The 15,550-nt window shown below is 37.9% G+C and overlaps 1 protein-coding gene across 3 annotated transcripts in view; it reads left to right on the forward strand.

Moving 5' to 3' along the window:
* Positions 1-15,550, forward strand: part of SRBD1 (S1 RNA binding domain 1) — a 216,416-nt gene that overhangs the window by 175,900 nt on the left and 24,966 nt on the right. For all 3 annotated transcript variants that reach the window (XM_025204932.1, XM_006014738.3, XM_006014737.3), the window contains one exon: positions 13,341-13,447. In XM_025204932.1, the coding sequence (XP_025060717.1) occupies positions 13,341-13,447 (107 nt within the window). The remainder of the gene's footprint in view (positions 1-13,340; positions 13,448-15,550) is intronic.

Here is a 15,550-nt window from a genome sequence, read left to right on the forward strand (position 1 = left end):
TTTTAGCTCCGCTAGAAGAAAAATAACTTGAGTTCTTTCATCTGGACAGAGCCGTGTCCATTCAGTAATATAAAAAGTCATACTATATATCTCGCCACGCACTTCCTTCCCTCAAACCTCCAATTCAGTTAAGAAGCCTTTTTCATTACAATGATCTTTGAGCTCAGAAAAATCTACCAAGTACAGAGCCAGGGCAGCACTTTTACTTTACTAATGATGGGAAGTTATATTGCTTATTATATATATATTTTTTTTATGGCCAAGTCACATTTTGGGACATTGTTAAGAGTAATTTAGTATTAAACACTTGCTGCAATTTAGAGTTTTCAGATGCCTTTATTTTCATATGATTTTTTTCTTATAATTCTTAAATGAATCATAACAAAGGGAAAAATGGGCCAAGACCTCTGCTAAGGAGATTATTTAAAATAGATTTCTTACATCCTTTTTGGGTTATTCATATTTTAAGTGTTTAGGAATAAATATGAAAATCTATTAAATACATGGATTCATTTAAACCACCCAACACATGTACAGCTATTTTAAAATATGTAAAATCTAAAATATTTTTAACAAAGTTTTTCAAATGTAATGTTCATCAGAACTGCAAGACTTGCAGGTGTAGTGTATACACTTCCTGAGAAGCTTGCTGTGCAAGAAAACTAGCAAGCTGGGACTTGATGGATGAGCATCATCAGTTTTCTTTGAACTCTGATCTCTTTCTGTTATGATATGACATCATATTGTCTATGGTAGTGAAAATGAAGAAAGCTCAGGTGCTTTTTCTTAGAAGTGCAACTAACCCTGATCTTCTGAAAGCATTATATTTTTGTCAGTCTGAATTAAGAAGGCTACATTAAAAGGAGCTGCTTACCTAGCCTACAGTTGTGCCCAAAGAGAGAGTTTTTGTTAGTGATATGCCAGCAGTCCAAATATGCCAGAATGTTGATGTTAAAATACCTAGCTCCAAGTTTTATTCTGTACCTTAAGCCCTTTTGACCAAAGAGCAATCCCTCAAAAATGCACTTTGAACTGATTTGACTTATTTTTCTACAATATGAAATGAGATTTTGCTTTTTAAAAAGATTAATATATATATAAATAGATACAGACAGATGTTCTGTTTTTGTGACAGTAAGAGACCTGAATCATTAAAATGTCAGAAATGTCACTTTCTTCATTTAGGGCTGCTCTTCCTTTTTAGCAGTCCCAGATTACCTGCCCTTACAGAACAAAACAAAATAAAAGATTAATAAAACACACAGACAGTTAATCTCTGGCAACCTGAAAGGTTTCCTTCCAACCTGAAAAGAAACAAAAGCACTGATTCAAGGCTGCACCATTAACTGACTGTAAGAGGGTGCTGAATGTCTGTGTAGTTGATATATTCTTCATGTGCTAGATTTCTACAGTGGTGAATTTTACCTCTGATGTGGAGTTGTAACAAATTCTGTACATTGTATTTCATATAAATCATTTCAAAAGTGTTTGAAACCATCATAAAATTAGATCACCTGCATTCCTCAGCCATAGCTCACTCTCTCATGTTTCCTTTCTTTAACATCAGTGAAGTTTTTTTATCCGTCAGAAATAAATCTTCCATTTTTTTTACAGTTCATTTTTGGGCATTTTTTTCTGCAATATACTGAGAACCAATTTCAGATGTCAAATATTACATATATTGTCAATAAAGGTTATTATTATAAAGTTATTAGCTTTATATGCTTGCCTGTGCAAAAGAAAATAGAAATCAAATCAGAATTTTCAACTTAGTTTCTACACTTCTATTTTATTTCAGATCCCATGCAGGTAAAGGTGCAGTAGGATCTAATATGAGATCCACACAGTTGCACCTCCTACCATGTCACACATGGATCCCGGGCTCCTCCTGCACTGGCAAGCAGCTAGCTCCCATAGCTTGGAGCCCCCTCAGTAGCAAGCTGCAGTTTCACGCACCCCCAAGGCTGGGGATTGTGGCTCCCATGCTCCCCTAGTCCCAGGGGGTTTCATATACTCCTGAAGCTAAAGGATCGTGGCTGCTGCTTTTCATCAGCTCTTGGGGTTTCATGCACCTGGGTCCTGACACCCAGTGTCCACAGCTGTGGGACTCTGGGTCCCCATGCTGCTGGGACCCAGAGTTGGCAGCTGCTGGGGCTGAGGTTCCCCTCAGTTGTGGGAGCTTCCAGCCATAGGAAAGACACTGCTACATGTGGAAATTAAAGTTTGAGAGCAACCAGCTACAAAGGTAGTGCACATTTTCAAGGTCTAATTTTATAACTACAGTAGTTGGAGCTTTTTACTTTGTTATAGCTATTTTGCACGTGTAGCTGGTAATTGCACAATTAACCAGTTAATAACTTAATATCCATAACATGCAGAGGGGTGGTTTCTACAACTGGGATAGCATATATGCTCCCTTCATACATATATAAGTAACTATGTGATGTTCAAGGCAATGAAGACTCGGGAATGGAATTTCCAAACCCATATATCTTAGCAGAAAACAAAAATGTCAAAAGTATTATAACCACACTATGGATTAAATGCTTCGGGAATTAAAATGTATAAAGTAAATACGTTAAGAAATGTAGTTTTTAGGACTTCTCTTTTTACGTGGTTTATAAAACATGTTTCTCCAAATAGATTATTGTTAGAACTTTTATGTAGCAAGAAAAATTCTGTTCATAACCTATGTTTATCGAAGGCTAGTGTTATGGGGTTTACAATTAAAATGTAGACAGATATTTAATTAAATTAACATGGTTGCAGCTGCTACTTAGAGGTCTCTATACATTTATTATATTTATATTACAGATTTTTAATGTTTTTTAAGCTATTGTAAATCACAAAGCAGAATTTAATGGTAATTTGGATATCTGCTTCATTTCTCTTTCTTTCATTGTTCATTATGGGACATGAATGATACTTTGCATATAAAGTAAGATTGAGTGGTTTGTTCAACCAGAAAAAACACTTTATCTTCATTATTGGGAATTCACACTTAGTTTAATCACTGTATAAGTTTTACATACCTTTTCGAAAGACTCCTAACCTCTGTTATTAATATGAAGAGATTGTGATAGCTCTTAACTGAAATGTCTTTTCTTTAGCTACCTACAGCTGAGTGCAAATTTTCATTTGGTAATTTCTCATGTCTTCAGTGAACCTGTGGCATATACTGAGATGCCACAGATCACAAGTTATATATCAGACTTCATTGGACTGGATGTAACATCAGTTTTATCTTAATTTTCTCTAAGTCCTGAGATCTGGTATGGTGAACATCTTACAGCTGTAAGAATACTGAACTATCATGTAATAAGCCAACATAGTGCAGACCAAAACTAAGTTCTTCTCCATGTTGTTCCATCCATGCACATTTATTTTGATCCTGGACCTGTCCAAATCACTGGCTACCAGTAGTGATCAATTAGTCCCTGTCTTGTGTATTTAAGAAATAGCAGGACATCAGTTAAAACATCAGATTCATTTAACTGATAATCTAAGTTAACGTTGTGATTAAAATCTTCAGAGCTGAACAGGTAAGTGTACTCACTTTTTTAGTTTCACCATTTTAATCAAGTGTTCAAATGCAAACATTTTTATCAATGCTGTATTTATTTGGAGAAGTACTAAATATACATCTAATCCCACATATTTATTTATTTTGGTGCACAGCAGATCTTAAATGTATGCTTTTTCTTTTTCAAATGAATTATTTATGCTTTTGCTTAAATATAACATACTGGTGTATATAATGAGTGGTGCTGAAATTAGTTCCAGTTATCAAAGATGTGAATGACACAATGGGTGCCTATGTGCTGTGTTTAGAGAATCTGAGAAACACTGGTACTGAGTACACCATTCTGTTTTTCCAAATGTTTCCTGATTTTCTGTCAGCTTTCAGTCTTTCATGGGTCATTCAACATACACTACCCTGGATGACTTTTTTGGGCTGCCATATGCCAATCAAAATGAAGTAGATGCTTTCTAGTAAGCAGAGAAAATAAGCTTGCTTTATTTGAAATTGGCTGTGTTTCCCTTAGAAAATGTTCTTGCATTTCCTTTCATTCCTAACCCCATTTTGGCCTTTCCTAGAGGTGAAGGAGGTGCAATGAAGAACAAGCGGCTAATAAAATAAAAGGAGAGCTCATGAAAAATAGACAAGTTAGGCACCAGAGGTTGGCATGATTTAAGCGCAATCAATATGAACATTTAAGTACTGACGAAGCAGAATGCAGTGTACCGAATAGCTGCCCTCTTCAGTGGTTTCTGAAGCTTTAATCACACTAAATATAATTAATTTTCCTCCTGGCTTAATAGGACTATCTTGCCTAACTCTTTAGTATGCAGAAAGATGTTGATGTAGTAGTTTGAAATGTTTGGGGGCTTCTTGTTTGTTTTTGTAACAAGAGGATTGATGTGTGTGATTAAATTAAACATTTTTAGTGCATTGCCAGCGTGACTGAATCAGTGTTTTGATCATTTGTGCATTTGTACCTTGGGCTATATTTACATATTGACCATGAGAAAGCTAGGTATCTCGAATAGTTGCTTGCATTTAGAAATCTCATTTTTGTGGAGTAAAATGATAATCAACCATAAAAAATAGAATTATTCAGGAGACTTTAAGTTGCCATATATTTTTAATTAGGAAAGATTTATTTGGTTGTAGTATTTTGTCGTTCTGTTCATTAGGGTCACGTAAGTGGAATCCCATCACATCTGTGGAGCCACACAGATCTTTAATTTTATTTTGCTTGTACAAGCTGAGGCTGGGCTCCTCATTCCTGTCATGGAGGTCACTGTGCTGTTGACAGGATGAGTGGAATTTTTCCCTTTTGACCTCTGGACTCATCTTCCTCCCTTCTAGAGCACAGTCTTGTTGCTGGCTGGCTCCCTCTCTTGGTGCACTTCTGGAAATTCCCTATGCATGCTTGATGTTTGGGGCCATTCATCAGGCCCTGTTCCCAAAGTTCCTAGCTTAATTTTCCATGGGAAAGCATGCTTTGTCCCTCTGGGGGGTAAAGTTGCTCTGAAGTAGTAAAATACAGGGAGGAATTATGACTGGAGATGAAACATGAGTTTTCCACTTAGCAGTCAGGATCCTCATCATGGAAGACACTTGGCCAGTGACCATCTCTGTCCTTGTCCCAGTGGAGTCAATGTGAGTTTTGCTATGGATTTTCAGTTGGGATTGCACTGCATTCCCCTTTTGTGGTCTAACAGTGTGTGTTGGTGGACATATGTAGTTATTCTGATTTGGTTTTAAATATCTTTTTTTACTGATAGTTTAGCTGTTTCAGGGCAGAGGAAAAGTTTGTTTTGGAAAGCACCTATGAATAATAAGATTTATTTCATGTAACAAACTGGCAATGTTATTGCTTTTGTTGGTATCTATTTATGAGCACAGGATGAATTCTACCAACACACAGCTAACTGTAAACGTCTATATGATTGTTTTTAAGCAGATTGACACATTTTAGTTCTGTTTTGTCAAACTTATTTTGATTGATGAAAATGGAAATCCATTTTCCCCTCTGGGGGTATTTTAATAATATGTTGCTATAAAAAAATAAGAATCTAGAATTTAAAAGACAAGAAATGAGTCAGAGTTAAATACATAGCATAACAAACTATCTCCATTTGGAAAAACCACAAAAAAAATCTTCAAAAGAAAGACTGAAGTTAGGCTCTTTTATCAAACATCAGAAGGATAAGCTTGTGTTCTTAGAATCTAATTGAAAGGGATTTTCCAAAGGGGCACTAGAGATTAAAACCTTCAGCCTGAACTTTAAAACATATCTACCTGAGATGTAAGTTGCCTTTTTTTATTCTAATTCCGCACGTGAAAGGATGTTAATCATTAGACTATTTTGTATTACATTAGTCCTGTCATACTTAGGATTTGTTGTTTTGATTATAAGCTTTGATTTTTGTGGTTTCATAGCTGATGTGTTTGAAAATGTACCCAACTGTATTACAGATCTCCAGACTACTTGAGATTTTTTTTCCTTTTTTCTTTAATGCCAAAGGTGGTATTTATAGATGTACTGAAACATCATTTGAATTTAATTTAGGATGTACTAGAACAGGGGTTCCCAGATTGTGGTACACATACCCCTGAGGGATATGCAAGACATCTCTGGTGGGTAATCTGGAGAAATTGTGTAATGGCAGATTTAATTTTCATTATAATAATTGGCATTTAATGGGTTAAAATATAAAACATATGCCAGTGGGGTAGGTGGGCAGTTGGTAAATCTGGAAGGGGGTATGCAATAAGAAAGTTTGGTAACTTCTGTACTAGAAGAAAGAATATCTCACATATGAAATAAATGTTACTAAGAGTTATTCAGGTTGTAAGGCATGTGAACGTGTACATATTTCTTCATGCTTGTGCTCTCATGTACCTGCTCCCCCTCCTCCCTCCATGGAAAAAGGAACTGCTTTTAACAAGGCAAATTGTCCAGCCTTATAGCAGTACTAAATTTAATTAACACGTTTAATAACCCATAGAAACGAAACAATGTTTTAGAAGGTGTTTGAAATGTTTCTGTACTAACCTGAATAGAAAAACTCAGAGCTTATGTTCACTCTTTATCTTGCTGAAGTTATCATTTGGAATTCAAGGGAAAATGTTATATATAACTTAGTCAAATAAATAAACAAACAAGATTTCCTCTCTATACCTTGCTTGATGTTATTTGGGGCTCATGTTGATCTTGTACCACTGCTATTCCAGGTCTAGCCAGGGCCCAAAACCTTACTTTACAGAATGTAGAGCCCTGCTCCATCCCCTCACTTATTACTTCATTAGCTTGTAAGGCCTGTATTTAGTCTGTAAGCTCCTCAGTGTGGGTACAAGTTCTTTTTAACTATATCATGAGGTACCTGGCTTTACTCCTAGGCAGTATAAAATAAGAAAAATGAATGGGCGGGTCATTTGATTTCTTCTTGCATGTGTTCGTTTTTAAAATCTCAATCAGGGCAAATGACCAGGGCAGCAGCACCAGGTGCTGACATTTTTATTGCAGGGAGGGAATGACAGCTGTCACCACAGCCCCACAAGTAAAGAGACATTACAATTGATAAAGTCTGAGCTAGATTTTCTTCTTTTTCAGTTTGATGAAGATATTTACTAAATTTAATTTGCAGTGTCATATTCTGCCTTCAGTTATGCCTGGCTACCCTGATTTCAGTGCTGCCACCATATTTGGCCTGCAGAATTTTTGGAAACATTGTTTATTATGTAGGCTGGCCCAGTACCCTGAGTGCATACCCAAATACAGGGAAATGGACAGTCCTTGCCCTCTTAAAAATGTCTGAGCTCAAGCACATAAAACATGCATCCCCTACAGTGTATGGACAGCATATCTAAAAAAAAAAAAAAAAACTTTCCATGTTTACTTATAAAGTTTGCAAATTTGTCATGGAATTACTTGAGAGATGGTGACTGTGCAAAATGCATCATCGTCCTTAATCCTACTCCAGAACACAACTGCATGTCAAAGTGCAACATAAATCTGAACTAAGTTTATGGGTTGCTTGTTATAAAACTCTGGGTTGAAAGCACAATTTTAATATTAGAGCTTTCTTCGGTTAATGACAGTTCTCATGATTTAGATTTTTACTGTTGCAATTTCCAACTAGTCATGAAGTAATTTTAACTTTATACATCAGTACTTCCTGGGTCACTGACTAGTTGCAAGAAGATGAATGCCAAAAGACTTGCCTATGTTGTTTGTGATGCAAAAATTAATATATTGTTGTATGTTTCTTTTCCAAAAAAAGCTGTCCTGCAAGAAAATCAGTAGGCAGTACTTTTTAACATCACTGTGTGATCCAAGTTGACTTTGTATTTAAGGAAGCAGGTTGGGCTCAGGAGAGCTGGGTTCAAGTCCTATGTCTGTAACTGTGACCTTTATCTCTTTTGGTCTTAGTTTCCCATCTGTAAAATGGGATTCTTTTTCACTCAAATGAGGTTTTTGTTATAGATCCTAGCGGTACATTCTGGTCTTAAAATTCTGAAAGATTATGAAATAAGACATTACATATTCCTTTCTGATCAATGCCAGACCTTATTAATACCAGATCAGATATTGTTTGGCATTTAAAGGGATAATGTCAAATTAAAAATCAGCATTTTCATAATAGGGTCTAAAGTTCTTTATATTTGAACCCTAAGTGGTTTGTTGCATAGTAAATATTCCCAAAATGATGCTTGAGACCAGCAGCAAAGAGCATGCTCAATCCCTTAAACCAGATTGTTGAGAGCACTCCTTTTGTATTATGTTTGTCTGGCACTGCTGCTGGTATAGTGTATTTACTAAACTAGCTGCAGTTGGTTCCTCATGTAAGAGGGAAAACACGAAGGCAGTTCTTTTAGAATTTCCTGATGATGGGGATGAGGGAGAGTGAGGTTAGAAGTGTGAAAGAGTGGCAGGTGCTTGGAAGCCCCAAACCCCACAGCATGCATTTCTAGCATTCAGCACCTAGCATAGATATCTGTCTCCTTTCCCACATGATTCCCTGGAAAATGTGTATCCAGTTTACAGCATGTTTACCCCTAAAGATGGAAAGCCCAGTGCTGCTTATATATTACATGCACACACTGGTGGTGTCTGCTTCCTGTGGAACTTATTTTCACAATAAGTTGCTTCGAGGGTGCCAGGTCTGTCTGGTCTGTGTGTTGGGGATGGGGACATAGTTAACAGTGCACATTCAAGAAACATTACTGGGGGTCAGATTCTGGCTTGCTGTCAAACATAGCATGGTACAAATATGCAATTCTAGTAATAAAGAATTGAAGTATGCCTTGAAAATAGTTTTACCATTATACGTTAAATTAGTTCAAACCACAAACAATCACTGAGCACACAGGGTTACTGTCCTTGAACACCCACTGTTCTAGAAAGTGAATGGAGTAGATCATGGAAGTCAAACTACAACCCACAGAGCTGTGTCATTTAGGTTGTGGGCATCCTGGGGAGGACCACAGATTTCCTTGCGGGGTGGGAGGTGCTGCCAGCAAATTATGGGACTCATTTTGGCAGCAGAGGAGCAAGTAAAGATCACATTAAGCCCCATGGTTTCATGAACTGGCAAAGTAGCTTAAGCACCCATAGGGGATTAATACTGCCACTGTCAGAGTTGGGTTGGGATCTGGCCAGTGAGGAGCCCCAGTGTCTAGATCTGGCTGCGAGGGGAGAGGGGTTGCAAATGGATTTGACAGTCCTGGAGCAGAGTGGGTGCACCTCCAAGAGAAGGTCATAAGCAATGCGAAGACACTCTTTTTATGCCCCACAACAGTAAGTACCAAAATATGTCATCAAACTGTTGCTTAAGAACTGGCCTATGAAATGGAGGAAAACTATAGCAAGATGCAAAAGCACATTTCACTTAAACACTTAATGGTATGTGACTTAGTTTTTGAAGCTTCTAGAATGCCTTGAGAAATGTAATTCATTTTTTAAAATTAACAACATTTTGACAACATCCCTTTAATTAAAATTGAGAATAAGTCCCTTGACATGGATTTGGGAGGGAGAAAATTCAGTGGGAAGAAGCAGTGCCAGTGAGAAGCTTGACTTCTGGAACAATTTTCTACCTCTAGAAGAGTTTGCAGTTACCACTGACTTCAAACTTGATTCCTGTTAAAAGTGAAGGGATGCCCTTGTAAGCTTTCAGCCACATTTACTATGAAGGGAAGAGGATCTTTATTATTTCTTATCTGTCACATACATGCTCTCCACTTATCCCTCCATTTGTGTACATGCTATGAGTGGTACATTGTACTGTGTTATAAAAAAGTAGATGGCAAATGAGTTTTTTAATGGTAGCTGTTGTGCTATTTAAGTGGTTGTGGTGCTATTTAAACACTTGGTAGACAAAGCTGAGGAATTCTTAAAAGTAAAAATATTGAGGTTCCTACAAAAGAAATTTTATCATAACTCCATTAAATGGTGTCTTGCTGCTCTGCCCTCATTTTGCCCACTACCTTACTTTAAAATATAGGCAAAGACAGACCTCCGTCACAAGACAAATGTACAACACTGGGTATAAATGTAGTGTGTTTTATGTAATGGTGAGCATTATGGATAAACTGATTGTAGTTTCATGGTTAAGGCTGCAATAGGATTTTGGTTATGACAATCTCGTATTTCTTACTATGAAGCTAAAACGCTGATTTAATTTAAAAATAAAATAACAAATGCAAAGCACTCTTTGAGATGCCTGTGAATTTATAGTCCCTGGCAATTGTCCATGGAAAAAGAAAACTGTCAAATATTGTACTTTATGGGATTATTTCATGTTCTGTCTCACCAAATTTGTACTCTATTTTTCACATCAACTACAAAATCCACTAACTTCAAATTTCACACAGGCGCCAACATTCCTCTTTGAAACCAGAAGAGCATGAGTGCATGTCTCCCCAAATCATTGGTGGAGGTAATTCTATCAACCCTTACTACTGGCCAAGGCTTCTGGTATCCTTCCTCAATTTTACTGCTGATATATATCATCTTAAATATTCAAATATAAGATCTCTTAAAAGAGAGAAAAGAGCACAGAACTCTCCCGGGACTGAATCAAGTCATATTTAAAGAGCTATAGTGTCTCTCAGAAAGATTAGTATAAATATGTGGTTATAGTCTCTGTAAACTGGGGCCATTGCTTTATGCCCAACTCGACCTGACCCTATGATGCTATGTCTTCACTTTGTTCCCATTGCTTCTGGAAAAGCCTGCTCCCAAGTATGGTCCTACTCCCACTTGCACTCACCAAACCTGGACGTAAGATGATGAAACCACTCCAGCTACATATCCGGGCTGGTACACCTAAGGGTGTTAGAGACCGATCTCAAGAGCAGTGCCCTGAGTGCCTCTGGAGCAGCTATGCTAGCTAATTTCTGGATTCAGTGCATATGAGGAGAAGGTCAGGGTATGCTCAAATGCTATGCTTCCCAAGAGCTCTGGAGATGCGAGGCGGATATACCCAGAGAGAGGCGAGCAATGCAGTCTTGAATTATGGGATATACCTACTACTTGTTGTGCAGGACTGTCCTGTGGGTAAGCCACTGGGCTGATAAACAGGGAAACTCAGAGGGTTCTATCCTTGGCTTAGCTACAGATTTCCTGCTTTACATCCTGGGGAAGTTATTTAAGCCAAAGTTGTCAGAAGCAACCATTAATTAGTATGGTCTTCGGGTATTCTTGAGACAAATGGGATTAAAGTGATGGTTCTTTTACACATGTGTAGAGGGATCTTTCAAAAGTAAAGAGGGGATTTGGGTATCTGTCAGCTTAAAATATATTTTTTAATTTTTCAGTTCCACTGTTGGTTCTGAAGAACCTAGCTGTAATAGATGGCAGCTCCTTTCTAAAAAAAGAAGGAAAAAGTTTAGAATCATTTCCAAGCAACATAATTGGTATTTTGGTTTGGTTCTCTACTTTTTTCATTAAATAAATCCTTGTATATGTTTGAATCCCTGGGGTAAGCCTCAAGCATTAGGACATACCTAATTAGTGGCACAAGGAGCAAGTGTTTTCTTGTAAGCTTTGATAAAGGGAACCAAATGATGCTGGATTTTCAATAAGTGAAGTAATTATAAATAGAAAAGATTTTTAGTTCATTTTTTTGGACTCTGAATATAAATAATATTGTTCTATTAGGTACACAATAATTAAAGATTGATACTCGTCTGCAAAGATGCTGAGGTTTGACAGATTATACTTAACCTTTGTGCATTGTGTATATGTATCGATATCTCTGTCTATGCCAGGGGCAGGCAACTATTTTGAGCAGAGGGCCATTTACTGAGTTTGGGCAAGCCATCGAGGGCCACATGACGGGCAACCCAGGGCAGATTAATATTAATTTTCTAAATTTTTTTAGGGGCCCTGCAGGCCGGATAGAATGGCCTGGCAGGCCGCATCTGGCCCCTGGGCTGCATTTTGCCCACCCTTGGATATGTGCTACTTTTTATACATTGGTTTTATTTAAGGAAAGAAAAGTTGTATTTTATGTCATTTGTGTCCCTTTGATGGACTAATATCTTGTCAGTTTATTACATTTGTAATGATTGACATACACTACATTACAATTATATGGGAGAGACAGTGGCATAGGGTTTAGGCTCAGTTCTGATGGACTAGATGGAGATGACTAGATGGAGGTTGATGCTGGTGGCATGTCATATTTAATTACAACAACTTTACAAGAGCTGAGCGGCTTAAAAGATAAAACAAAATACTGGACAAAATATTTGGGATCTTGGCTTGGATCCAGCACGGTGTCCTAAGTGAATGCATCATAAAATCACTGTAGATCAATGCAGAATTTACATGAGTGACTTATAAGAGCCCTAGAGCCAAGTGAACATGGTGATTGAATTAGCTGCTACATTTCGAAAGGATTCTCCCTCCAGGTCAGACTTCTAAACATGGTTGTGCTTGTATGGAGAAGTTCATGTTGTTGTGAAAGTATACTTACACTATGCAGCAAAGGAAGACTTTGGCTTCTAGAGTTTCATAACTCTTTACCTTTGACAAGCATGACTAATTTTCATTTAAAAAAAACAGAAGGGAAAGCGATGCAAGCAATAAATGTAGAAGAATTTTTAGTAGTACTGCCTTCATTGAGGAACTGCCAATCTTCTTAATTTAAATAGCCATTTATAGTATGATGTCTTTTATTGCTATAGAGTTTAAATTTAACCTACATGTACTTAGCTCTCAAATAATATCTCATTTATTTTTAAAGTGTAATGGATAAGCTGCTCTATAATAATATGAAGCTTGTCAAGAGAAGAAAATTTCACAAGCATTTAATGTGTATGTGCACTTACTCTGTTGCATATGACCAGATGTGGCTTTTGTGCATGTAGCATACTGCAAATTTTTATGTTGCTTTCTTAATTTTATTTTTTTCCTATTTATTTTTTAAATTGGATTATAGAAAAGAGAGAAACTACATCAGTTTTAAAAAATAAATACACTGGCAAAACGCCTGTCTTTTAATAGATCCTTTAATAAAATGTTGTTTTTATGTAATGTAGGGAAGCATAAAGCCAAGACTACAAAATGGTGTAATTTAACAGGAAATGTAACATGTCACTTATTCCAGGAATTTGAAATGTGACAGAGTTGCAAAATTATTTTGGAAGGTTTTTCTTTTTAATCTTTTTAATAGAAACAGTAGCATTAAATCAGATATCCCTCTGTTCATATATTGATAAATACTAGCATATGTTTTATTAAAATTGCAATTGTCTGCAGTTCTCATTTATGTATGTTCCAACACTTAAGTAACCCGATATCTCTATTTTTGTGTCTCAGCACGATGTATCGCAGACTTTGCTCAAAGCAACCCTGGACAGTGTGGTTGAAGAGTGTGTCAGCTTTGTAGGAGTTGATATTAACATCTGCTCAGAAATACTATTAAGGTAAGTCAAATACTTTCCTATTCCAGTAATTACATGGCTCTGGATCACAGTGTCTCTGTTTAGTCTGCCATATGACTCAAACTCAGCTGGAGCAAACGGGTCTTGTATTAAACTTCCAATTACATGAAAATGACATATTAAGACAGTGTTTCACTGGGATATTGAGAGCCAGGTTTTCGAAAGGGATGTGGTTTGCAAGGTAAAATCATTCTCCAAAGAAAAACAAATATTTTTAAAGTAATAATCCATCACATAAAACAAATACCACAATAAAAAATATAATATGATGCAATTAATTTGTACATTTATGTTACAAGAGAAGGGATTTCCACATGTTTGTTCTGTATGTCAGACAGTATTTTTATGGATGCTAGCAAGTAGAAAAACATTTTGGGGCAATACTTTGTGAAACAGGTCCCTTTTACACGTTGAATTTATGAATGGTTTTACTAGCTCCCTAGTTGGTTTTTGTGAAAATGCATTTGAAAAATTCATCTAATTTATTGAAGAAAAAAATTCAACCATTTGGTCCAATGGATGACTTGAAAGGTAAATGTTAAAAGTTGGAATAGGCTCAAATCTTGCGCCTATTGGAATCAATGGTTAAGTTCCCATTTACTTTAATAGGAGGAAGTCATGGCTATGTACAGACATTCCATTTTTACCGTTCAGTTTCTCCTGGTAGAAAGCACAGTTGGGCAGACAGTCGAGCTTTTTCTCCCAGACCAAAAATGGCCACTCCACAAGAAAAATAATTTGGGAACCACCATGATTTAAATCACTTATGGGAGAGTTTCTCCCAGGAGACTGAATGTTTGAACATTTCCCCCCAGTTTATCTCCTCCTGGAGACTAGGAGAAATGGAACCAGGCAAAAGGCTCCCATGTCTTCCTGAGACTGGGGTTACTCTGGTCTGGAGAAAGTGTGGTGTCTTCCTCATAAATGGGAGGGGAGGCGAGGAGTAGCTGCATCTGCTCTTCAGTTGCTTCTCACACCAGAGTTCCCAGTGTAAAAAGTGAGCAGGGGTTTTGGGGTGCTGCTCCCTGCCAAGCAGCTGTGGGGCACCCAGTGCTGAAGGCAGGGAGCAGTGCTGTCCTCTGCCAGCTTCCCTTGCCAGGACTCGGAGGGCAAGGGGTAGCCAGCGAACCAGGTTCAATGAGACTGTCCCAGGGGTAGTGGGGCTAAGGCCACCCTGCCTCACTTCACTCCCCCTTCCCTGCCCCATGCACTGGAGACCAGGTTTGTGGAGTGGGCTGGGGATTTGCCCCACTGCTCTGTCCCCTTGGATTGTGGCACAACTGCTCCCTTCCCTCCATTCCCTGAGATCAGGAGCAGAGAAGAAGAGAAGCTGCTTTGGGTGGGCATCTTTAGTCCACTGTTCCTCTCTCCTCCCTTACATGTCCAGGAGAGAAATGATCAACAAGGCAAAACCTCCAGCCCTTTCTCCAAACCAGGCAGTGCTTGGCTTGGGGGAGAGGCAGAGAGCACTGGTGTTTGGGTGCAAGGGATGGCGGCTTTACCCTAGTGTTCCCACTGCTCTGCTCCCAGAGACAGAGAGTGGAATACAGGAGGCTGCTCTTCCATTTCCCAGACCCTAGTCTGGGACAGGTGTGGTGAGTCTTCCCTGCTGCCCTGGGGACCATGAGGAGAGGAGCACACTACTTCCCCTACCTTCCCCAAACTAGGTTCCCCCTGGTCTCAGGATGGCAGGGGGCAGGGGTGGCTGCAGACTGAACATCTAAACTGCTCCCTCTCCCAAAATAATTTCTACCCATGGAAATTTTTGAGAATGAACCCATCATGGCCCATGCCTATAATTTTTGCAGTGCAAATTATTGTAGATATGAAAGCGGTCCATATAACCACTTCTTTTCTTCACCTTGATTGTTTGTTTTTTTTTGAATGAAGGGCTTTTTTTTAGTACATTTCTTTACCTACACTTGGCTTTTTGCATCTGCTTTTCTTTTCCTATGTTCCTTTTCTAAATGTTTTGATGCTTGCCACCTTTGCTATCTGTCTTGCCCTCTTTCCTGTTCAGCTCATTTGCTAGAGAAATAGTAGTTCTGTATTGTTTGATTGATTGAGTTATATTCTGCAATTCCT

Source organism: Alligator sinensis, unplaced genomic scaffold, assembly GCF_000455745.1.
Source record: "Alligator sinensis unplaced genomic scaffold, ASM45574v1 scaffold131_1, whole genome shotgun sequence".
NCBI classification, from domain to species: domain Eukaryota; kingdom Metazoa; phylum Chordata; order Crocodylia; family Alligatoridae; genus Alligator; species Alligator sinensis.